Below are 22,514 nucleotides of genomic sequence, written 5' to 3' on the forward strand. Positions count from 1 at the left end.
GCGTAAATGAAACAAAAAATAAACAAAAATGCCGTTCAATGCCGTCTACAGTGTGTAAAATGCCGTCTATAATGTGAAAAAAATTATTATTACTACATATATATTTTTATTTATGGGTTAATTATTATTAACATTACTTCTTTTCTCCGGCTGTGGCGGCTCGGCTTAGTTGCTTTTCCTTTCAGTCAGCTTCGGCGTCAAGATGGTAGGTGAATTTTGCCATTGCCTTTAGAATCGACCTTAATCACTAAAAATGACGTGCTAATTTATGTTTTCGAAGCCTCATACAACGTCTTAAATTATGTGCGACGTGTCTCAATTCATTAGTCAGTGGTTTTATTCGCCATGTTAAGTTTGTACGCGATTCCTTCCCTTGCAGTCGCTCGTGATTCCTGACAAGTTTCAGCACATTCTTCGTGTTTTGAACACGAACATCGATGGACGTCGTAAGGTGATGTTCGCCCTCACCGCAATTAAGGTAGGCTTGTTTTTCTCGACGTAGTATTCAGCTGTGCGGACGTCTGTATGGACCGTCACTGACCGTGGCCGTTGCACGCAGGGTGTCGGTCGCCGGTTCTCTAACATGGTGTGCAAAAAGGCCGATGTGGACCTTAACAAGCGCGCCGGAGAACTGTCCGATGAAGAGGTGGGTGATATAGAGGAAGCACCTCGATGGGCGTTTTTTGCAGCCCAGTTTTAATCGCAACTGACGACGCCGTGCTGCGATTCTGGCGCAGGTGGAGAAGCTCATCACGATCATGTCGAACCCCCGCCAGTACAAGATCCCCGACTGGTTCCTCAACAGGCAGAAGGATATCAAGGACGGCAAATACAGCCAGGTTACGTCCAACGCCCTCGAGAACAAGCTGCGTGAGGACCTCGAGAGGCTGAAGAAGATCCGGGCTCACCGCGGTCTCCGGCATTTCTGGGGGTCAGTGTTTCCAAAGCGAAGGCTTGTTTGTGTGTTGCTGTGCTGTGACATGCTATAGCGTAGGCAACACTTGTTATGGGATTCTAGCAAACACCGGCAAATGTGCCCCTCCCTAGGCAACCTAGTGTCAGTCGCACCTGACTTGCGGTAATAGCAGGCTGTCTTCGATTTTTACCCAGCCAACCGAACCACTTCCGTTCAACTGCTAGCCTAGCCTACTTCTGATGTCGTTAGCGATGGCTCAGGTGTGTGGAATCCCAATCAAAGCAAGTAATGCACAGGGGCGCACATGTGCACCTGTTAAATGGCTAGTAGTATATTTGTTTGAAGCAAGACTAGAGCTACGCTTTAAAAGAACAGGTTACAAATCTTTTACTGAACACTGCCGTTCTATACTTGTCAGCAAGCTTTTTTCGGGCTTTTTGAAAACATGCGGGTGGTGCATGCAGGATTCTACTCATAAGACCCCTTGCGGGACAGGTGCAAGTTGGATAGTGGCGCAGTGATAGCATAGTTAAGAACATCTGGCATATTTTCATGTGTGCAATTTTGGCCTTGCCATTGCTGGATGTCCTGTTTCTATGAAAAGCCACACACTCCTGCGTTTGCCCTTACAGGAATGTATCTTCGGGCATTTTGCACATCTGCAAAGCCTGGCTTAGTACAGTGTGAAGCCCCTTCATTACCCTTATTCTCCCTCTTTCGAACCATCGCATCCGTGGGATAATAGTGTTTCGCATAAGGTGTAAGTGTGCATCTCTCACATTGTACACTTCCCCAATTTTTTGTCAATATCACGGGAGCACCGACCGTTCGGCTGATCAGCGCCACATGACGGAGTGACACAACTGACCTGAGGAGAGTTGCTGCATGCTCACTAAGCACTGGTTGCAGCAGCCCTCGTATGCTAGGCTCTTCCCGGAGCTGAGTGCAGCCCCGAATCATTTCGTTTGCTTATCACAGTGCTTTGCATACCTATCATCTTTGTTCTCGAAAAGGCCTGTTGTGCCAATACTTCGTAAATCGCCAATAATGCACACTTTGAGATTTGCTCGTGGAATGTTTAGGCTGCTGCTATCAGTCACTTTCACCTGCCCTCTTTGCACCATTAGCGGCTGGTTGGCAGGCAGTGGGATAAGTGAAGGAAAAAATCGGTGGCAGCGTTCTGCTCTTGGAACAGCCTAGCAGACGATGGCCGCCACAGCGAGTGCTTGGTGCGCATGCGGCTACTCTTGCCGTGTTGCTCCCTCATATGGCGCGCATGAAGAGAAACGTTGACGCTAACGTTATATTGATCAAAAATTGGGTGGGTGTACATGAAACAATGCAGGGCTCCAGGTGTACAAGAAATTGATTTACCAGGGTGTTGAGTGTCGAGGTCCTTTCCTGTGTGCTTGGCCTGCTCTGGGTTTCTTGACAGGCACATCTATGACTAGGAAGTTGAGCATTTGGCGGGGGTTTTTGTTTGTGGCTTTTGAGCATTTGTTGCCAGCTGGGAGAACACTGATCCCTGCTTCCTTTTTTGTATTCCCTGCGCAGCCTGCGTGTGAGGGGCCAGCACACCAAGACCACCGGCAGGAGGGGAAGGACTGTGGGTGTGTCCAAGAAGAAGAACTGAGTGGCTGCCAAATAAAAGCAGACTTTCACTGCACTTTCGACACCCTTGTTCTTGGATGCCTTGCAACACTAGCTGTGGGGCACCGTTAGATTGGTGGATGCTTGCTTTTGTTCGCTACAAATGTTGGGTGGGTGAAAGTGGTGTAGTTGGGTGGCTTTACAATGATCATTGCTCCGTGTTCATTCGTGGCCTGGAGTGATCTATTCTGAACCTGCGGTCAGGGCTGTATCCCTGCATGCCGTTCAGTAATGGTGATGGTGTGAAAGGAGCTTTGTGCCCACAACTGCCCCCATCCTTCGTGTGTGCCACCAACCGTTGCTGGTCGTCCAGGTCCAAGCCGGACAGTGGCCTCCTGCTCGAGCGTTTGGGCTGCTGGTGTGCTCTGGTTAGCCCAGCTGTTTTGGTAGTGTGGGTACGGAATGATGTACAGGAAGGTAATGGGGTAAGCGTTCACAATTGCTGCGAGTCTACAGCATCCTTTTGGGTGTGGCGGGTTGGTAGGTGGATTTTGTGATATGGCACGGTCGTGCAAGTGCACTGTTGATGACTTCAATGCAGTGGCTCCAAGTGTTATCGGCGGCACAGGCAATGTTGTCAGCACTGCGACCATATAAAAAGTTCAGGGCAGCTTGCACTCGCAAGACGGACGGCGAAGCTGTTGTAGATGAGCATTGCCGGACACAGCATTGAAGAGGTTCTGTCCTTGTGGCGAGTGGTGGATGCAAAGTCATCATCGGAATTGTAAACTTCCACTGGCTCTCCGTCATCGCCTCAAAGCAACAGGTGGCTGGATCTGCAGGTCGTCTCGGGACGGAGTGGCACACTTGTGACCATGTCTCCAATTATCCATAATGGCTTCTAGAGAATGCGGCGGCGACGTTAAACTCTCCCGAGTCTTTGAAACGCTGCTGCGCATGAGTGCTGTTCTATGAAACCGAGCGCGTGTGCACAGCGACACGAGAGCGAACGAACAGAGGTGTACGCTGTGACGTCTTTCTCTGTGCAAGCAGGTGTTGCCATGATTATGGCAAATGGGGTTTTTTTTTTTGCTAGAGCCATTGCACGTGCTGGGGAGTGATCGGCATTTTTGCAACACCAAATTTGCGGCCAATAATAACAGCTCTGCTGTTAAAACTAGAGGGTTAAGAAATAACCACTGTGCTGGCAATGATGCCTGCAACAGTGAACAAACCCACGGACAGTGAGCTGACACATGCAATCAGTTCAGCTTCTATGATCTCCCGTGCGATATGGTCAGAGCTTTTTTTACCACAACTGTTCTGTCGAAGAAAGGCACACATCCGCACGTGGAGCAGTGCTGGGCTGGAAACCCATTGCTCATGTTTCTTTCGAGTGCGTTATTAACTTTGTTGGCATGTTCCCTTAATCTCATTTAAACATCTCGTCTGCCCAGCATAAACTTTTTTGCAACGAAGTGGAATTTTGTAGACAACCCCTTCTACACATTCATCATAGGCCGTCCTGTGCTTCGTACGTGCCGCAGCTTTTTCCCCGAATGACCGCTCATTCTGCACAGCTTCAAAAGCTTGTTTGGAGCAGAAAACACTACTCTTACGTCTGAGCGTTGGGCCACTTTTTTCAAGTTGTGGGATAGTCTGTGCATGTTAGGGATTACTGCTCCCTTTTGCCTGCTCGTCATAGACTCTGTGCAAGGCTGAGTCTTCGCACGCAGCCTTCCAAGTACACCCTTCGCAAGAGAGGCGAGCACAGAAGCAGGGTAGCCAGGGCTCTGCAGGCGTTCCACCTGGCCGTAAACGCCTGTGGCAGAAAGGTGCGGGCAGGATTTCTCCAGGGCATTTTTTTGAAGCACATACAGGGTGTTGCGACGATAATTGGAACACTTGGAAAAATTTGCCTGAGCGAACCACCGCTCTGTTTGCGCTCAAACTTGCCACGAAGGTCGCACTTTGTGGTCTATTTAGCTGCTATTTTGTTTGATACCGGGAACAACGATGGTACTTGCCTGTGTATTCGGAAAATAAAAAAAAACAATTTCCGCTTATGAGAAAATGGTGGCTGATTTGGACGTGCGAGCCAGTGCAAGTTGATGTTGGAACGGCGGAACCACCTGGGGCATTCAGAATGGAACGCATGTTTGGGATTCACGGTAGGAAGGAAAAAAATGGTGCAGCAAACGATCGGAAAATGCACCTAGGAATGCTACCAGAAAACCCGGTTTTCGGGCTTGCACGTCCAAATCAGCCGCCATTTTCCCATAGGTGGGAATCATTATTTATTTCCAGGATAAACAGGTAAGTAGCGTCGTTGTTCCCGGTGTCAAACAAAATAGAACACAAAATGAGACTTTCGTGTGAAGTTTGAGCGCGAGCAGAGCGGCAGTTCGCTCAGCAAAAATTTTTAAAGTGTTCCAATTATCGTCGCAACACCCTGTATTGATTATACCTCTTTTTAAAATTTTGGAATGGGCGGAGTTTTAAGGTAGAAGGGTTTTTTTTGGCGCGCGGTTCATAGCACCAGCAGGCACCATCAGAGTTTAACTTAAGCCGAATATCTAAATACCTTAATTGCCCCACCACCGGAAGTTCGTATGTTAGGTCAAGGGGATGCAGACATTCTCGAAACAGGTTCAGCAAATTTGCACTCTCGTGTTCCAGGGCATTAGGTTCGCATTTACAAATTAGGAAATCATCTACGAATCTAAACAGCCGCACAGAATTGCTACCTTCTAATCTTGCCGAGAGGCTTCTGTCACAACATGCCAAAAATAAATCGCTTCACACAGGAGCTATACAGGACCCTATACACACTCCCTGCTGAAGATGAGGTACCCCCCCGAACTGCACAAACGTAGAATTTAGGTTAAAAGACAGCAGTTCTAAAAAGCCATGTACCGCGACACAACACAAGTTCTGGAACAGGCAGCGGACACAAACCTGTCAATGCTTTCTTCCACACAGTGAAGCAAGGTGTCATGGGGTAAAGAGTAAAATATCGATCTTGATGTCAACAGAGAAGGCCTGATAGGAACCTTTGTCACAAATGGTGTTAACATACTCTTAAAATCTCGTCATAACTTTGCACTAGAAAAGGGTCATCAAGGGTTAAACTGTAAAGATTGGTGTGCAGAAACTTTGCTACGCATCGTTGCCGTGTTCCCGATTCAGACACAATGGTTCTAAAAGGTACATCAACCTTGTGGGTCTTCGGACTAAAAGAGGTACTTAAAAATTCATTTCTGCATCTATCCATCACCTTTGCTACACCTGTAAGGCTTAGTGCATTGCACAACTTTTTTGCTAGAGTTTTTAGATTTGCCAGGGAAATGTCAGGGCGAGGAGCCAGTACAGACAACACTGCCTCCCGTGCTTTAGATTCGAAAGTTTCCAAAGGTAACACTGCAAAGCCCCCTTCCTTGCCCGTGGGTGAAACACGCAACGAATGGCCCAAGAGAAATTAAGCTACATGCTTCACAGGCAGCTTAGGACCAGCTGGTTTACACCGAACGAGTACATCCACGCCGTCTGAACAAAAGTTTTCAGCACCTTCCTCACCGACTAGTCGGGAAGCATTTCGAAATAAAGACAGTAACTCAGGCGCCGATTTCTTGGGTACTACAGCAAACTTTGGCTCTAAGGAAATAACATTGGCCACTTCTTCTGGTAAAGTTGCACCATCTGCTGTGTACACAGGCTGCTTCTGGATGTCCTTCACAACGGGTGAAGTTCTAAACTGTTTCAGGACATGTTGCCAGGGGAACTCGGTGTTCTGGTCAGCAAGGCGGTGGTACTCAAGGTACTCACAAAGTTGGCACTGAGGACTTGGTGAACCAGTCCGACACAGCACTTGGGCAGGGGGGGGAAGCTGCGGCACGAAGGACAGGACGGCCCATGTTGAATGCGTAGAAGGGGTTGTCATAAACTTCCACTTCGTTGCAAAAATGTTTACGTTGGGCAGATTGGAAGATGTTTAAATGATAGCTTAAGGGAACAAGCCAACAAAGTTAATAACGCACTCGAAAGAAATGTGAGCAGTAGGTTTCTAGCCCCGCACTGCTCCACGTGCAGATGTGTGCATTTCTTCGACAAAACAGTTGTGGTAAAAAAATGCCCCGACCGTATCGCACGAGATCATAGAAGCTGAACTGATTGCATGTGTCAGTTCACCATCCGTAGCACTGTCAAAGAAGGAATTAAACTTCGTACACATGTGCCGCTGATAAACAAGCAGAATAGTTTGGCTACTGCACATGTATATGTGTGTATTTTTTTCAATAAACTGTTGGTCCCAGCACTTGTGCGTGTCTAGTTCTCCTCCCTTCTGTCCGTATGCAAGCTGCGCTGTAGTCCCCTGATCCTGTTCAACCAGCAAGCCCCGATAGCCACTTTAGTGCATTTCACTCGTCAGCACGTCATCAAACCAACTGTACTTATAAATGTGAATGCCAGGTCCTGCAAGCTCAACAGAAACCAGCAAGCATGCACCTACTGCACTAGTCACCGTGACGGCTATTCCAGCCATCCACGGTACGGTGCACTTTGGCAACACACCGTGTTGGCCCCACTTGGGTTGACAAGGTTAGAGCCGGATGAAACTTGGCCTCTTGCAAAAGGCACCCAATTTTGCAAACACATTCCTGAAATACGAACCATGAAGTTTGATGTGGTATTACCTGCCCAATTTTACTATTGGCAGCTACCTTTAACTTTGCAGAATTCGATTTCAACTGCAAATGCAGTCTTACCTTTCCAGTATGCATTACTCGAGTCCAGTTGGGTGAACCCCTAGCTGCTTTGAAAAGAACTGTGCAAGGTTTCCCCTCTTACTGTTAATGCTTCATTTGTGCTACAGCATGCTCTTGCAAAGAATTGCAAGAATGCTATGCAGGCGGGGTATCCAAAGAGGTGAAAATTGCACAGGATCATACATTTCAAATTACATATAAAAATTTCCCCACACCCTACCAGCAGTAACTACATACGCTGGTCTACAACAGGTTGTGATTGCACCAAAAATGAAATTATGCATTAACTTACTGTGCAGAATAACGCTGGAATGCAACTGACAAAATACCGGGCCTAGAGAAAGGACAGTACAGATTTGGTCAACAGAGCCACAGCCCCGTGTTCTTTATTATCATCATCATCATCACGTAGCGGGTGGGCGGCACTATAAACATGGGGTGGGGGACACCATCAGACGAATCCAAAGTTCTTGGTGCGGATGGCCATGTGAATCTTTGCCCGGAGGACCGCGCGGGAGGAGTAGAGGGGCAGGTAGAGGCGGGAGATGCACGTGTTGGCCGTGGGCAGGTGGTGGTCGTCGGGCGGCCGGATGGTGATGCTGGGCATGGGCTGGAAGCCCTCCTCGCTGGCCGGCAGCGCGGGGCTGCCCGTCCAGAAGTACACCTGCAGGGGAAGGGGGGGGGGCATTAGGGGGGGAACAAGCAGCCACGTAGCATCACCCAACACGGGGCCCCACCTGAACCGTTAAGCTCCAGAAATTGCGACAGGACTGACCGCCTGTGTCCAAACGTACCTCTTGGTTGCTTACAAACAACATGCAAATTATCTTGTGCTGGTTCAAGAAATCAGTTCCCAGAAGTACAAATGCTGATTCTGCTGGATATTATTTTTCACAGTTGCAAAGGCCACACATGCAAGGTTTAAAAGCGACGGTCGAAATTAATCAGATGTACACAGGAGACTGTGTCCTAAAGCAGTGCCTGTCAAATGGGGTTTGCAGACTGCTGGGGTGAAGGCAATTCTCAGGATTCTGCATGCTTGAACAGAACAAGGCATAAGTGAAGCAAGGAAACCAAGCAGCACTTACCAAGTCCTGCTTCTCTTGGTTTGGCATCTTCTCCATCATTGACCAGAACCAGCGCTTGAACCTAAAAATCTTGTCACTGCTCTCTTCTGCAAAAAGTGTCCGTGTTTGACAATGAGCCAACGGGGAACGCGATGCCTCTACCCAAAAGCGAGGGTGGGCCCCCTTGGCACTTACTGCTCTCGTCGTTGAACGATGTGTAGCTGATGAGGGCCTGCACGTTCACTTCTCCAACGCCATTGAGAAGCAGCCTGAAGTCCTCCGCAGTGAGGCCCTCCAGGGTGTTGTTGGGAAGCACGTCGTACACGCCCATCCGGATGGCCTGGGTGCCAGAGAAGAGGGACGCCAAGGGTCACGTGAGGTGGGAGGGCCAGAGAGCGTGCCGCACAAGCATGCCGCACAGCCAGTGGCTCACCCCGAGGGCCCTCTCCTGCGACTTGATCATCCGGTACTCAGCGTAGCGTCGCACATAGAGGTACACGTTGGAGGCCGTCACCTCTTGCTCCCGACCCCCTGGAATCAGCTCCACAGTGCCGCCACCCTACGCGGAAACAGAGGGGCAAGGGCCTTTAGTGGACATAAAAGCGCTCTGATCTTAAACGCTTTGGAACAACACAGCGTGAGTCACCGTGCTGGCACCACTTGCGGGTTACCAGAATAGGTAGGGCCAGACTGACAGGACAGTCGTGGGTTCTGCAGGCTGGCACGAAATGAATCTTTGCACTCTGCAGCGGATCGTTTTTGTTTTGTAAGGCATCACTTCAGGCAAGAAGCCTCGATTTTAGCTAGAAATGCATGTGCTTCTTGCAGATCGATTCAGATTCACTCGCTCTGATATATTTCACTACAGTGGAACCCCGGTGATGCGTCCCCCGGTTTTACGACGAATAGCTTCTTACAACGGATCACTCTGGTCCCGGCAAACTCCCCATAGAAACAATGCACTAAAAAACCCGATGATACACCGCTCGAGTGCACGCGGTGCTCTTCATACGACAAACCATGGCAAAGATAAACCGGCGTTTTTCCATCTCTTATGCCATTTTGTAGGATCATATCCACGAAGCTTTTAGCTTCAACCACACTGTACGGCTGAAGGTCGTGGGCAATGAAAGTGGCGATTTTTCGTGTCATCTCTTTCGAAAATGGATGCAACCGAAACCGGCGACGAGCTTTCCTTTCCCGCGCTCCGCTTTGAGGCCACCATTACTTTACGCTGGCGGTCGGATAAGTAAGCATTGTACTTGCAAGGGTGTCGCTTCAGGTGGCTCACTAGCGTTGTAGTCGTTCTGGTCGGGGTCTTCAAAACGGACTGGCACGATTCGCACCGCGCTGTGCCGCCACCGGGAAGCTTGGAGTAGTATTTCCATATTGGATTTGCGAACGTTGGGCAGGCGTTGGTTGGGCGTGAATCGTCTTTCGACGCGCCCATGGACGCGCCAAATGACGCCATTTTGAAAATAGAGCTGTGCTGAATGGATTGGATTGGCTTCTATCTCCCACCTTCAAGAGAAACGTGTTAGCGATGGCGATAGGACTGACAGCAGCTATACGCGAATGGCTGGCTGCGTGCCGCTACACTGTAGTGCCGCTTTGCTTGCGCCACTTGCGGTCCGTGCCAACCACGACCGGCTTTATAAAGCCGGTCGTGGTGCTAACGTTCGAAGACCGTGCCAGCGTATTCGGTGACGCCGAATAATTCGAAATTTTCGAATGCTTGAATTCGAGTCGAAGCGAATTCGAATAATAAAATATTCGATCGAATATTCGAATTTGTCGAATATTCGCCCATCTTTACCATTTTGCCACCTCTTCTCCACCTTTTATTCTTAATCCCCGTTTGGCAGTTTGATGTGCAAAGGTCCGAAAGGCAGGCCAGACCACATGCTGAAGAGATGCAAGCAAGCAGGCACGTACTGGCGGGTGGGAGTTAACTTTCGATGGCCCCACATGGCCGCAGAGACCGACGCGCCAACCATGAGAAAACCAAGTCCAAGTGGCCAGCAGACCACGAATTTGAAGCTCCCACCAAGCCGATGAACGTGAAGAGATATACGACGTAACCCCACTGCAATCACCAAAGACCCGCTTTCCTCGCCTGTCCGATCCAAGTTTCTTCCTTTCATGACTCTCTCTCTCTCTGCTTATTAGTGCCTTTCAAAGTCGTGTTGCCCATTCCCCTCTTTCACGCCTTTTTTCGATTGCCACCTCGTACTATCGTTCGTTTCGTTTGGCCTTGGCAGTTTCACACTCTTGCCTTTTCCTCTCTCAATTTTCTCGGCCACGTCGACCTTCCCGGCTTATCTTGTGTGCACGGGGCGCAGGGCTCGAGGGCTAGTGCCGGACTGTATGGGGGCCGCGTGGTGGGCAGTGCATGGATGGCGGGCTAACGCAGACACCAGGTAGAGGAGGGGGCGCAAAGTAAGTTTCCTTTTTTTTTTTTTTCAACTTGGGAATTTAGCTATTGTTTTGCAAATTACGCAAGAACACACTCGACATGGTAGTTAAAAAAGCTCTAAGCCCACCTGTTGCGTGAGACCGGCTGCTAGGCCGGCTTTACGCACACGCCAATCATACGACACCCCAGAAAAAACTACCGCTCCCGTTTCTCAGCAGTTGCCAATGTAACAGCAGCTGAAACTTAGCACAGTAGTTAACCCAGAGCAGGGCCCACCTCCTCGGGGCAGAGGTCGATGCAGAAGGTGAGGTCGAGGGCAGAGAAGACGGTGCCCGCATCCCGGGACTCTGCCTCGAGCACGAGCTGTCGCAGCGACTCGTAGAGCAGCGGGTCGAAGAAGGCCAGGTCGTGCCAGCCGATGCGCTTGTTGAGGATGTACTTGATGACGTGCCGGTTGAGGGAGATGGGGCAGAGCTCGTTCTGCAGCAGGCACAGGCCCACGATGCGGCCCACGTTGCGGAAGGCGTTCAGCCGGTCGGGCGTGCACTTGCCCTGGCGGGGCGAGTAGAAGCCCCGCTTGCCCGGCTGGTACACCAGCGGGCTGCAGTCCTCCCCGTCCTCCTCCTCCTCCTCCGCATCGCTGCGCCGCGCCGCCGTGGCCGCCACCGCACTCCGCCGGCTGCGCTCGCCCAGGCTGAACACGTCCAGGTCCAGCAGTGTCTCCGCCTCCCTGCAGGTGGCACCAGGGACGTTTCAGATGCCCACACCCCACCCAAGGCGCACTTGGTGTCTCAGTGACACCAACCTCTCAACAGGGCAGCAAAAAAACATTTCTCCCACCCAGAGGTTGCATCATCAAACGCAAACTTCACAAGATCGAAGCCCTCCTCGACACAGTGGGCAGCCGACCTTATTGTACACTCGCTTCACACGGCGGCACCCTGTAGGGCTCAGGCCATTCTCTCACACCAGCACAGGCACAGCATAACTGGGAAGCAGCATCACTGCCCCGCAGCACAACGGGTGCCAGGAAAGTGTTGCGCAGACGTACCGTCCATGTGAGACGATGATCTCCAGTGCCTCGTCCACTTTCTCGCGCAAGGCATCTTCGGACGCCAGAAGGAGCAGCAGCTGGGCAGCCGACTGCTCGAGGAGCATGCCCGTGATCTTGCTGGCCAGAGACTGCACGCAGAAAGAGAAGGGGCCCCTTCTGTCAGTGCCAACGCAGTGTTCAACGGACTGTGCCACAAAACAGCCACCACGGTGTTGAAATGAAACTTCTGCAGCAGAGGTGGAATTCCAAGCTGTTGTCTGATTTGAGCAATGCCCAAGCCACGGAGCAAGAATATATAGGAGGCGAAACGGCCCATTGCGGCAAGTGCGGGCGAGTAACCAGATAATATCGCAATGAAAACTGAGGCGGACTGCAAAGCTAAGTAGCTGTGACGGCGAAGGAGAAGGTAGCGGCACCTGATGAGCGAAATGATAGCAGCCGCAATTCATTCCATGGCTGCGCAGTGAAATGCCGATCGTGGTGTCTGCACAGTTTCTTCACCCGTAGCAGATGCCGCTAGCTTAACCTACTACGTGCGCTTGTGACATAATCTGGCTGTGCTAGGAAGCCTCGTTTCACCTCCTATTTCATTCTTGCTTCATGGCCCAAGCACATGTGCTGCTGTCGATAGCGGGTGGTGCAACCGCTAGTTCCTTCGTCTGTTTTACAGTTGTTATAAATGGACATCGCAAGCAAGATCCCAAGTTGTTTATCAAGAAGCACAACTGCGGTGCCATAGCAAGGTTGTTGCACAGTCAGTTCAGTCAACGCTGTTTTTTTGGTTTTTTGGGCTTGCATAAATGCCTGCAGGTGTTCATTTTAACATTATGACAAAAAGAAAACACCGCAAGAAACCAAGGAGCCCAAGTTCAAACCGTATTTAGGTTTATTTTAGCCATGCGGCAGCCACTCATTGAACCTGCTCAAAATAGACGTTTTCAAAGCAATTGTGGCCACAAAAAATTTTGAGCCAAACCTTTGAAAAAACTGATTACGAGGTTTAACATGCCGGTGCTGCATAGGTGATGAGGCACCTTTCAAAAATAATAATAAAAAAAACCTGGCAAAGTAAAGCAGTTCTATAATCCCAACACGGTCATTTATTATAAATTATATTCAGTAAATTTGTTTTGCAAGCCTGTTATTCTTTTCTTTCTTTTGAAGGCAACGTTTCTTTTGTAGTGGTGGCTTTTTTGCTGCTTAGATCAGCATTCCCACCAAGCACACTATAAACATACCAAGTTCAGGATGCAACCAAAGCACTACACTGTTGTTAGGCACCGCCACAATGCAAGAGAACTTGCTTGATTGTGGCACGCCAGCAGTTCACTGGTTTCGACTGCTGGTACAGAACACATCTCTCCGCAGCAGGGCCACTACAGCCCTGCTACAGTGACAGAGAGAGAGAGAGAGAGGGAGAGGAGGCACCCACGGGGCGCAGGGCGTGGACGCGCGGGTAGAGCCGCTGGCCCAGCTGCTGCCGGTGCGGACTCAGGTGGTCGTTGGAGGCCTGGCCGCTGCCCCCCGGCTCGCCAGGCATCACGAAGGGGGGCGCGTCGTAGCGCAGGCCGCCCCCCGACTTGGTCGCTTGGCCGCCCGCACTGCCGCTGCGCCGCTCCTTGTCCCGCTCACGCGACCGCAGCCGCTGGATTATGTCTGCCAGGCCAGGGACGACAGGGGAGAGAGCAGGGGAGAAAGAGCTCGCCCGTATGCTTGGCACATGGTGGTAAGGGCACACAGTCTCTCAATCTGAGCACATCAACGAGCAGCCTCACCTATGCCTCTGCCCTACAGATGAGCAGGATCCCGCTCCTAGGTCACACTCCTACAACTGCCAGACAATATTTCAGAAGCAGTGCTCCTTGCAACAAGGGACACCACTCATTATCTACCAAAAACTGTGAGTAACGCTTCCACTATTACATGGCTATACAGTAAAGCCCGCTTATATCGAACAGCACGAGGATTGTAAAATAGTTCGATATAGCAAAAATTCGATATAGAAAGTGAAGCAAAAAAAAAAAAAAAAAAAAAGCTTATATGAGAGAAATCTTGCCCACGGTTTCACGCTAACGCTGAGCTCTTACCACCCTGCAATTCACTATTGATACGACACTTTCTCGGAAAGAAAACAATAATTTTTTTGGGGCAGAAGAACTGCGTGAGTGCAGCCTGCTTCTTGGAGCACAATGCGTTGCTGGTGACTGCTTGCTCCACGGTATCTAAACAGTCGACAAGCACAAGACCGCTGCCCTCAATGGCCCTGCAGTATCACCATAGCAGGGCCACAGCAGCGGCGGCTTCGCTCGTGCTCAGAAGCGGTACGGAGTCCTCGGCATCTTCGACAGAGCGGAGACAAGCATGGATACAAGCGAATAACGGCGAACCCAGTGAACTGAGCAAGTGCGCACAGTGAGTGGCACGGACTTGAAGTTCGGTGACACCGCAGCCCGCAGCGCCCAATGTGGCGCTTTCGGCTCCAACGGCATGCATGCGTGGAGCTGGTCCACCCTGCCACGGCCAGTTTGGATGCACCTGAGCTCGCGCGAGAGTCGCAAGCAACACCCGCGCCCCCGCTGTGCGCCAAATCCCGCACGGGAGAGTTCGATATATCCATTGTGAGCAAAATCGCGTTCGATATAAAAAGTGTTAATGCATGCAATTTTTACCAGGTTTATACAAGGGTTCGATGTAGGCAATAATTTGATATATCCGTGTTCGATATAAGCGGGCTTTACTGTACTGCCAAGAAAAATGCCAAAGCCTGCAAATTTAATATCCTCCCCACTTCACGCCCCTTAGGTCTCACAATAAGCATGACAACAACAACAACAAAAAAAAAAAACAATGCTCATCAGTTGATGCTATAGGTACGTGTGAGACCTAAAAAGGCCATCATACCATCATGACAGCGTCCCCAATGACCACACCGGCACCTGGCAATAAGACGGGAACACCGCCGCCACTCACTACAGCTGTAAACTGGCCTTTGCAAAGTTGAAAGCTAAACATAAATGGGCTGTTTTCTGCTCAGGACAACAAACGGACCCCAGAACATTAACAAAAACAGAGCAGGAGCATGCAGGTTTTCAACATATTGGAGGCGTGCCAAGATGCATTGCACAGCATAAGATAAGGGCCAAGCATCCTGTAAGCGAACATGAAGCTCAAATTGTACGCATTTCAAATTCAACTCTGCAGCTACGTGTACAGGTAAACACTATTCTGCTTGTAAGGTCGGGTTCAGGCTGTTGCCGCAACTTTTGTAATATCTTAAAAAAAGGATCTCATTTCATGTCTCAGCCAACCGAACTGCGTGACACGCCATTTTGTACGTCCAGCGCTCACGATATGGCTGTTACGTTGGTAGTCTCAACACAGCCTAAATTAGAGGCGAAGTCATTGTCAATGCAAGTTGCTTATCCCATCTTGAAAACTAGCCAGGGGAGAAGCATGCATTTATTTTATTAAAGCCCACTTACGAGTCGAGTGTTCAGCTGGACAATACATTCTATGCACAAGACACTTCCTGGGCGCGGATGCACAAAAGCCGATTTGGTTGTGCATCTCGCAGCACTGCCCTTTGTCAACACATACTGAGGTCAAGGAACAGGAACGGAAGGGTGGCGTGATCACGTGGGGTTTCTCCTGCATCCCTAGTAGTAGTGGAGCTTGGCTTGTCACAAACCCACGCAGTAGTCTGTGCCTAATAAAGTTAGTACATTGGAACCCTGATAATATGACTTTCAAGGGGCTGCTAGAAAGCATCGTATGACTGGGGTTTGAGTGAATGCCGCCCTAGTAGAAGGTCTCACACGACAGATTGGCCATGAAGTTATTTACATTTCCAATATTTAGAGCGTTCTCACGCAGTTTGCTAACACCTAAATGAAATCCCAAGCACCTAGAAAGAACTGTATTGTGCGCCTCCCCCCGTGGGATCTGCATTGGCCTGCCAGCCGTGCGCCGCGCACCACGGGACCCCCGTGACATCCGGTGTAAAGAGCCACCAGCCCCGCGCCTCGGGTGCAAGAGCTAAGCTGGGAAGGAGGATGCGGCCGAGCAAATTGAGAAAGGAAGAGGCAAGAGTGTGAAACTGCCCAGGCCGCAAGCAAGTTATGTTTTCACATTCGTCGGCTGATGGTAACTTCAAATTGGCGGTCTGCCGGCCACCTGGACTTTTGACTTCTTGCGCTTTGCGCTCGGCTGCTGCTTGGGGCCATCGAAGGTTAAGCATCCGCTCTCCAGCACCTGCCTGCTTGCTTGAGTCTGTTCAGCAAGTGGTCGCGCCTGCCAGAAACTGTTTACCTTTGCACATCAGGCAGCATCAAACGGCTGTTAAGGGGAGCTGCGTGTTTAAAAACCAAGTTTTTCGCGCAATTTCTGCTTTGCGATTTCGCCTGTAAAATTATTTTTGTACATTTAGCTACAACTCCACAAAAGATCAAGGCAAAAGTTATTCAGTCAAAGAGCTACCTTCATCGTACATCAGCAACTTTCGATTGTCTATCGCAAGAATACGGCGTCTCCAGCCATAGCCGTTTGCTCAGAGAGGTAGGGCAAGCCTTCCTCTAGCCTATAACACCTCCCACAGTTATGCATTTCGGCCGAAAATGATTAAAACATGCACATTTTCACACCTGTTTCAAGTGTTTCTACAGGACATTTAAATCACGTGGTGCTCTAGTGAGCCCACCATTAACTTAGATGGCTACGTTAATGCAGTGAAGCAGCGCAGCCTGCATCCCTCCTTGACTGTGTACAACGTCTCAATCCTACTCTCCTTCCCTTCTTCTGCGTTTTTTTTTTCCAATTAGTTCGCAACAAACAAACTGAAAAATCGTGATTTCCGTGCTCAGAAGGCTCAAACAAACAACCCGTACCGAGGATGACGTTGCGAACATCAACAGAATGGCAGTGGAAGGCAGTCGCCCTATGCCTCCAGCTAGCCCGCGGTGAACTTTGTGAGCACTTCGGAAGTGAAGATTGGACTCTCCGAGAAAGACAGAGCAGCAGCAGCGGCCGGAACTCTACGAGTGCTGCGATACGCAACGTCAGAGTTCTTACGGTACTGGTCAGCGGAGCTGCTTGCTCAGCGTGCCGCACCTGTCAGCTCATGGTACGCGAACCGGTCGAAGAACAAAAGGGCCTGTCGTCGTTTCTTGAGCTGCGTTGTGTGAATAGTGAGTGCGCTGAATTGGTACTTTTTGCTCTGCACACCTCAAGCCGTGCTGCACCTGGTGATCTTGCAAACGGTGTTAGTGGAAGCCTGGAATATCAGAGTGAAAAGCTCCCGCGACAGCTCTGCTGCGAGTGTGAAGGCAGCGGTGGCGACACGCGTGATTGGCGTCAGGCACCAACAGCTGCCACCTTTTTGTGCTATTCTTGGCTTGCCGACGCCATTGATTTTAAGAACTTTACGGCGATTGGCCAAAAAAGTTTATGTCGCGGCCATGACAGCTGTAGAAAACCTGGAGAAAGCGCCAGAGTTCTCACGAAAGAGACGGTTGGTGGCAGTGATGTTGGCGTGCTGTTTGATAGCACGTGCTCTCAGCAGCCGGCACAAAGACCTCGGGAGCGAAGAAGAGGAAGCGTAGCATGGCAGGCATGCCACGGCCCTGTTTGTGAGAAGAACACTGACTGCTTTTCTAATGCTATCGAAAATCGAAAAGGAGGCAGCCATGCGCATATTGACGCGGACCCCCTTAAATGATTTAAGACTCCACTGCGCTTTACCACGCTTGTAAGTGATGGGGACAGCCCAGCTTTCAGTGCCGTATGTGATGCAAAAGTGTACGGCGAAACGCCCATTGTGAAGGAAGACTGCACCAACCACGTTGCCAAGCGCCTAGGAACTTGGATTTGCAAACTCAAGACTACTCTTCCATGCGGCGAAAAGTTGAAAGATGAGCAGATTATGAAATCCTCATACAGAGGGCACTTGGCAGAAAAACTGAACAAAAGCAAAGCTAGAACATTGCTTCAATTCTTATGCTGTTTGCAGCGCACCGTCACTCTTTGACAACCAGGGCTGCAGGCCCAATCGTGCACCACAGTTGTCAACGTTTATTTTGTTATCTTACTGCTTCATTTGTTGCAATAAAATCAGCACCAAGGTGATTTAATCTACTTGTATATCATGTCACCACCACACGTGCACAGAAGAGGCAGGGTTGCAGGGATGCGGGCCGCGCGGGCCTACCCGCCGCGGCATCATTGATAACAAAATGAACACACTTCCCTGGCGCCGTTGGCAAGCGGCATTCTCCACTTTATCATTTCTTTTCTTTTTGTTTGCTGCTGAGCTAAAGATTGACGCACCTTAGTGCACCTGCAGGCAAAATGATATCGCAAACACTATCATCTCGGCAGCACGCAGGTGCACTAGGCCTATCTCCGTCTCAACGCCGTTCTCGCGATGAGTTGCCACCAGACACAGTAAAGAGCATATTCCAGGCACTTTCCAATACTGCTCATTCTTCCTTTCGGTTATAGATAGACATGTTTGCTTCTTTTTTACGCTGTGTATCTTCTGCCGGTTCTCGCATGAACGAGAACATGAGCCGTTGCCCTGTGATGAGAGCAGACGACCCATGGCGCCCAGCCAATCAGATTGTGCTCTGCGGTCACGTGCAGTCTTTTTTCTACCTCGGTTTTACCCGCAACCAGTGGATGTAACAAAGGGGTTCTGGCGGAGAATTGCAAACGAAAAGGCACACTTTGGAATCAGGCCAAGATAGCACGTGTAGAATTTGAGTGGCGAGTCGTCGAAAAAATGCTATTTTCACATCGAATCTTGGCCGATTTTAGCAGTCGTCAATGCTGTAAATTATATTGTGGCTTGAATATGTACTTTTGGGTCTGGATATTTGGGTGACCAGAAAAAAAAAAAGTACTTTCTGAATATGGCGATTTAGAAAAATCGGCTTTTTGTACAAATTTCGGGATTCTAAGAGCCGCATCTCCCCTTAACATGGGCCTTCCCCTGCCTTGAGCCTTGTTGGGACAGCAACCAGGTGAATGTGCAAGGTTAGAGAAACTGCCGCCCGGGAGGAAAGGATCAGGCACACTGCGCCATCTCAATCTTGCTGCAGCAAGTGCTATCACGAACGTGCACTGACGAAACCCCTACCCCCCGAGGACCCAGTGAGAGAGAGCGAGAGCGTGCCACGCCATGCAGCCCCGCCCCGCAGCAGCGGCAGCAGCAGCAGCCCGACCGACGCCTTACAAGGGAGATGTCGCTCACTGTACTGGAGCGAGCGGTTGCCCGCCTGGCAGCCCTCGAGGTTGGGCAGCTTGTCGGGCGACAGGATGGCCTCGGCAATGGCGGCGTAGAAGGAGCGCGCCACGCCGGAGCCCTCGCCGGGCTCGTCCTTGAAGGTGACCTTGACGCGGTTCATGGCCAGCGGAGGGGTGCCGCCCATGGAGCGGCGGCTGTAGGCGCTGTACTGGCTGTTGAGCTCCTTGAAGGTCTGCTGCAGCAGGCTGTTGCGCTCGCGCTCCATCTTGGACAGGGTGAGGTCGCGCTGCTGCGAGTTGCGCAGCTTCTCCATGTCCCGCCGGAAGCGCACCTCCTTTACGGGGAAGCCGCCCAGCTCGCTGATCACCGAGCCCGGCTCCGCCCCCACGTCGTCCACAAACACCCGCCCAAACAGTTCCAGCGTCAGCTGCCACCGGCTCAGCAGCACCTCGTGCGACACCAGCGGGGAGGAGGACGGGGGGCCGCCACGACTGCGCAGAGGAGAGGCAGAGAGCCAGACTGCACCGCTGTCCCGTGCATACGCAAGCGCCGCAAAGTGCCTTACCCTAAAGCTGTGCACTTGTGCTGCAAGCCAGCAGAAATTGCCCCCACCGAATGCCTTTTGTGTCGGCAGCAAGCACGCACCTGGAAGAGGGCCCGCTGCCAGTGGCACTGCTCGAGCCAGACTGTGCGGCGCCCACCGGGCCGGCAGAGGGGGGCACCGCGGAGGAGGAGCCCTCGGCCCTCGCCAGCGGTGGCAGGCTGTTGCTGGAGGTGACCGTCACCTCGGCAGCAGGACTAGGCGCCCCGGAGTAGGGCGCTGGGGCGTGGTTTTCCGATGGCTGCGCCTGCAGCAGGCAGAGGCAAGGAAACCAACCTAAGCAGCAGGACGTGACGAAGTGCTGCAACACGTAGTGTACAACAGAGAACACACGACTAATCCGAGTTTTATGTGGTATATACTCCAGCAGGGTGCAACTTATTATAAAGCTTGGTACGTACAGGTACGTACATACGTACTAGCATACCTACGTACGCTGGCACGAATAATGCAATGGAAATAAGAACTTCGCAAAAACAACACTAGGCTTGTGAGGGTGGTGTCAATGAGCAAAAAGAGAGAGAGAGCTACACAACGGTACAATCATCATCGGGACTGAGAAGAAGGGGAGGACTGAATGTGAGGTAGGTTGGCGTTGGTGCGAAGGAAATAAAGCGTTCATCGGCCGGATGTGTCTGTGCTGGTTGAGTTACTAAGCGTTGAATCATGACAGGCTCACAGGCCTAGCCTTGCAGCGGAACATTGCCTATGAAGCACATTCCCTATGAGATGAGAATGCAAGAGCATTTACAGTGGAACCCCGTCCATACGTTTTCACCGGACCGGCAAAACATAACGTAACCAGGACAACGCAGCAGTGAAGAAACCTTCGAAAATGAATGAAAACAGTGTAGCTTTGACTTGCAGCCATGTATTTCGGCAACTTTGGCTTTTGAACCTTAGAAGATGGAGAATGTAGGATTACTGCTTTTCGCAATTGCTGGAAAACACCACGCACGGCAATGCAAGTTCCGTAGCAATGTTGACTCTCTTTTGCGCTGTCTGCTTGCCAACTGCGTTTAGTACGTAAAGCTTTTCCTCAATGGAAAGCACCTTGCATTTTTGCGACGCCATCAAGGCACGACAAGGTTCACGGTTGCAAGTTCAACGGTGTTCTTAACTCTTTCACGACGGCGCCATAGGCAATCGGAAGCCGGCGTCCGATGATTTTAAATATCCCGCAAAATCCGAAACCCGCGCTCCACAGACAACTATCGCCATCTGGTGTGTTCATTGGCAACTTCTCTTTCAATTTCAGTTTCGTTTGTTTATGTGTCTCGTGTGGTGGCGGCGTAGCAAAAGAAATTTGAACCGAAGGGGGAGGGGAGGAGGAGGAAAAATGGCGTCGGGTTCGCGCCACGCTCCGCACAGTCGGACTGCTGTAGCAAGCACTTCGGCAGCTCCGGCTGTTGATTTTTCTGATTCCAGCAGCAGTGAGGGGTCAAGCAATGATGTGGGATCTTCAGATTTCAGTTAGGACGACGAAGCTCCGGTTCAGGGGCCTCGCACTTCAACAAGCGCTGGCAGGTAATTTCGTTGTGACTCCGCGCTGTATTTATAAACAAAACGTGCTTCTTATCTGACGACTGCGGTTTTGATTTTGTGTTTAGGGTCTCGAGAACGTACGGCCGGGATATTTTGCCAAATACACCGCGCCGTATCGCGCTATCACCTTCAAGATAACCTTGCGCTCGTGTCAGATTAGCGCTGCAGGGTTCAGGTGCGATGCTTGTCGAGAGCGCTGGATTTTTTTTTCTTGTTTTTTACCACCGAAGTGATAAGGATTTTGTGCGAGGACACAAAAGAGTATACCGTAATTACCCGATTCTAACGCGCACCCGATTTTCCTGACAAAAAACCGAAAAAACTTGCACCTCCGATTGTAACGCGCACAGAACTGTGTGAGCAAGAAGAACGAATGCGAGAGAAACGGGTGATTTATTTCCCGAAGTAACCTCACTCATCTCACCCTTCGTCGCTCTCCGCTGACCACAACATCTCGTCCTCGGTGCCGTCAAGCACGTTCACGATGCCACACTTCTGAAGTAACGTTCAACCATGGTCGATGGGATCGTGGCCCACGCCTCACACGCCCATCCCGCGAGCTTCTCCAGAGGCGAACGCTTCAGCCGACCGCTCGTTTTGAACGTGTAAGATCCACTGCTGCCATTGCTGTTATCAAGCGCGCAAGTGGAACGATTTGACAATTTGTGTGAACACCGATAGAAAAGCCTAGGCGCCTATGCTTCCTGCGTGCGAAAAATCGTTTGTAAAAGCTTTAGCGCCATCTTGACTTGGCAATGGCGATTGGTGGGCGAAATTTTCGCTGTTTCGGTTTCGGTTTCATATCCGATTCTAACGCGCATGTGATTTTTCGACCTATTTTTCCAGAAAAGTGCGCGTTAGAATTGGGTAAGTACGGTACTTGGATGCACATTTGACAGAGACTCACTCACCCTCGAGTGCCCTCGCGGCGTGGCAGAGCCGTCAGTTGCGCTAGGTTGACGGGCCCTCAAAAATCTGGAACTTGGTGTACACTGTTGATTTATATATTGAATCATAGCCAAGGAACGTAGGAACAATTTGTATATTTTAAAATACCTGAAATAAGTTTTAGTCTCGGTAAAAGTGCCGATTTGTGTTTTTCATATACTTTTCTTGGGGGCTTTTTTCTTATTACTTGACGAATAAACTGTAAGTAATTGTACCTTTAACAAAACTGCTGCTTTGTGTTTGGAAGAGCAATCTATAAGCTACAATTTCATGCATAGCAAGGCTATGTGTGTCCAGTAGCTCAAGAGAAAAAAAAAGGTTTGTGGAAGCCCTTAAAATCGGCCGTTTTTCCGCCGTAACGAAAGAGTTAA

At 50.4% G+C, this 22,514-nt stretch overlaps 2 protein-coding genes across 4 annotated transcripts in view; one reads left to right on the forward strand and one right to left on the reverse strand.

Annotated features, from left to right (window-relative positions):
* Positions 1 to 144: 144 nt before the first annotated feature.
* Positions 145 to 2,582, forward strand: Rps18 (ribosomal protein S18). Its single transcript, XM_077682874.1, has 5 exons — positions 145 to 205; positions 380 to 478; positions 560 to 646; positions 738 to 931; positions 2,471 to 2,582. Exons 1-5 carry the CDS (start codon positions 203 to 205, stop codon positions 2,547 to 2,549), a joined length of 462 nt encoding a protein of 153 aa, XP_077539000.1. The 5' UTR covers positions 145 to 202; the 3' UTR covers positions 2,550 to 2,582.
* Positions 2,583 to 7,627: 5,045 nt separating this feature from the next.
* Hyd (E3 ubiquitin-protein ligase hyd) overlaps positions 7,628 to 22,514 on the reverse strand; it is an 86,946-nt gene continuing 72,059 nt past the window's right edge. For 2 of the 3 annotated variants that reach the window (XM_077684325.1, XM_077684323.1), the window contains exons 35-43: positions 19,695 to 19,897; positions 19,038 to 19,540; positions 13,242 to 13,465; positions 11,807 to 11,937; positions 11,032 to 11,485; positions 8,773 to 8,898; positions 8,535 to 8,679; positions 8,361 to 8,446; positions 7,628 to 7,936 (exon numbers count right to left, since the gene is read on the reverse strand). In XM_077684325.1, coding sequence (XP_077540451.1) covers positions 7,724 to 7,936; positions 8,361 to 8,446; positions 8,535 to 8,679; positions 8,773 to 8,898; positions 11,032 to 11,485; positions 11,807 to 11,937; positions 13,242 to 13,465; positions 19,038 to 19,540; positions 19,695 to 19,897 — 2,085 coding nt within the window. In that variant the 3' untranslated portion in view covers positions 7,628 to 7,723. The remainder of the gene's footprint in view (positions 7,937 to 8,360; positions 8,447 to 8,534; positions 8,680 to 8,772; positions 8,899 to 11,031; positions 11,486 to 11,806; positions 11,938 to 13,241; positions 13,466 to 19,037; positions 19,541 to 19,694; positions 19,898 to 22,514) is intronic. The other variant, XM_077684324.1, reaches the window with a different exon arrangement.

Source organism: Haemaphysalis longicornis, unplaced genomic scaffold (assembly GCF_048455015.1).
Source record: "Haemaphysalis longicornis isolate Haplotype H1 unplaced genomic scaffold, Haemaphysalis longicornis Haplotype H1 scaffold_9, whole genome shotgun sequence".
Lineage (NCBI taxonomy): Eukaryota > Metazoa > Arthropoda > Arachnida > Ixodida > Ixodidae > Haemaphysalis > Haemaphysalis longicornis.

Bases quoted from the DNA above. Each gene is read 5' to 3' on its own strand.
- Rps18 (XM_077682874.1), top strand. The intron at 479-559 runs GTAGGCTTGTTT...CGTTGCACGCAG, and splicing joins TCGCCCTCACCGCAATTAAG to GGTGTCGGTCGCCGGTTCTC. The intron at 932-2,470 runs GTCAGTGTTTCC...TTCCCTGCGCAG, and splicing joins GGTCTCCGGCATTTCTGGGG to CCTGCGTGTGAGGGGCCAGC.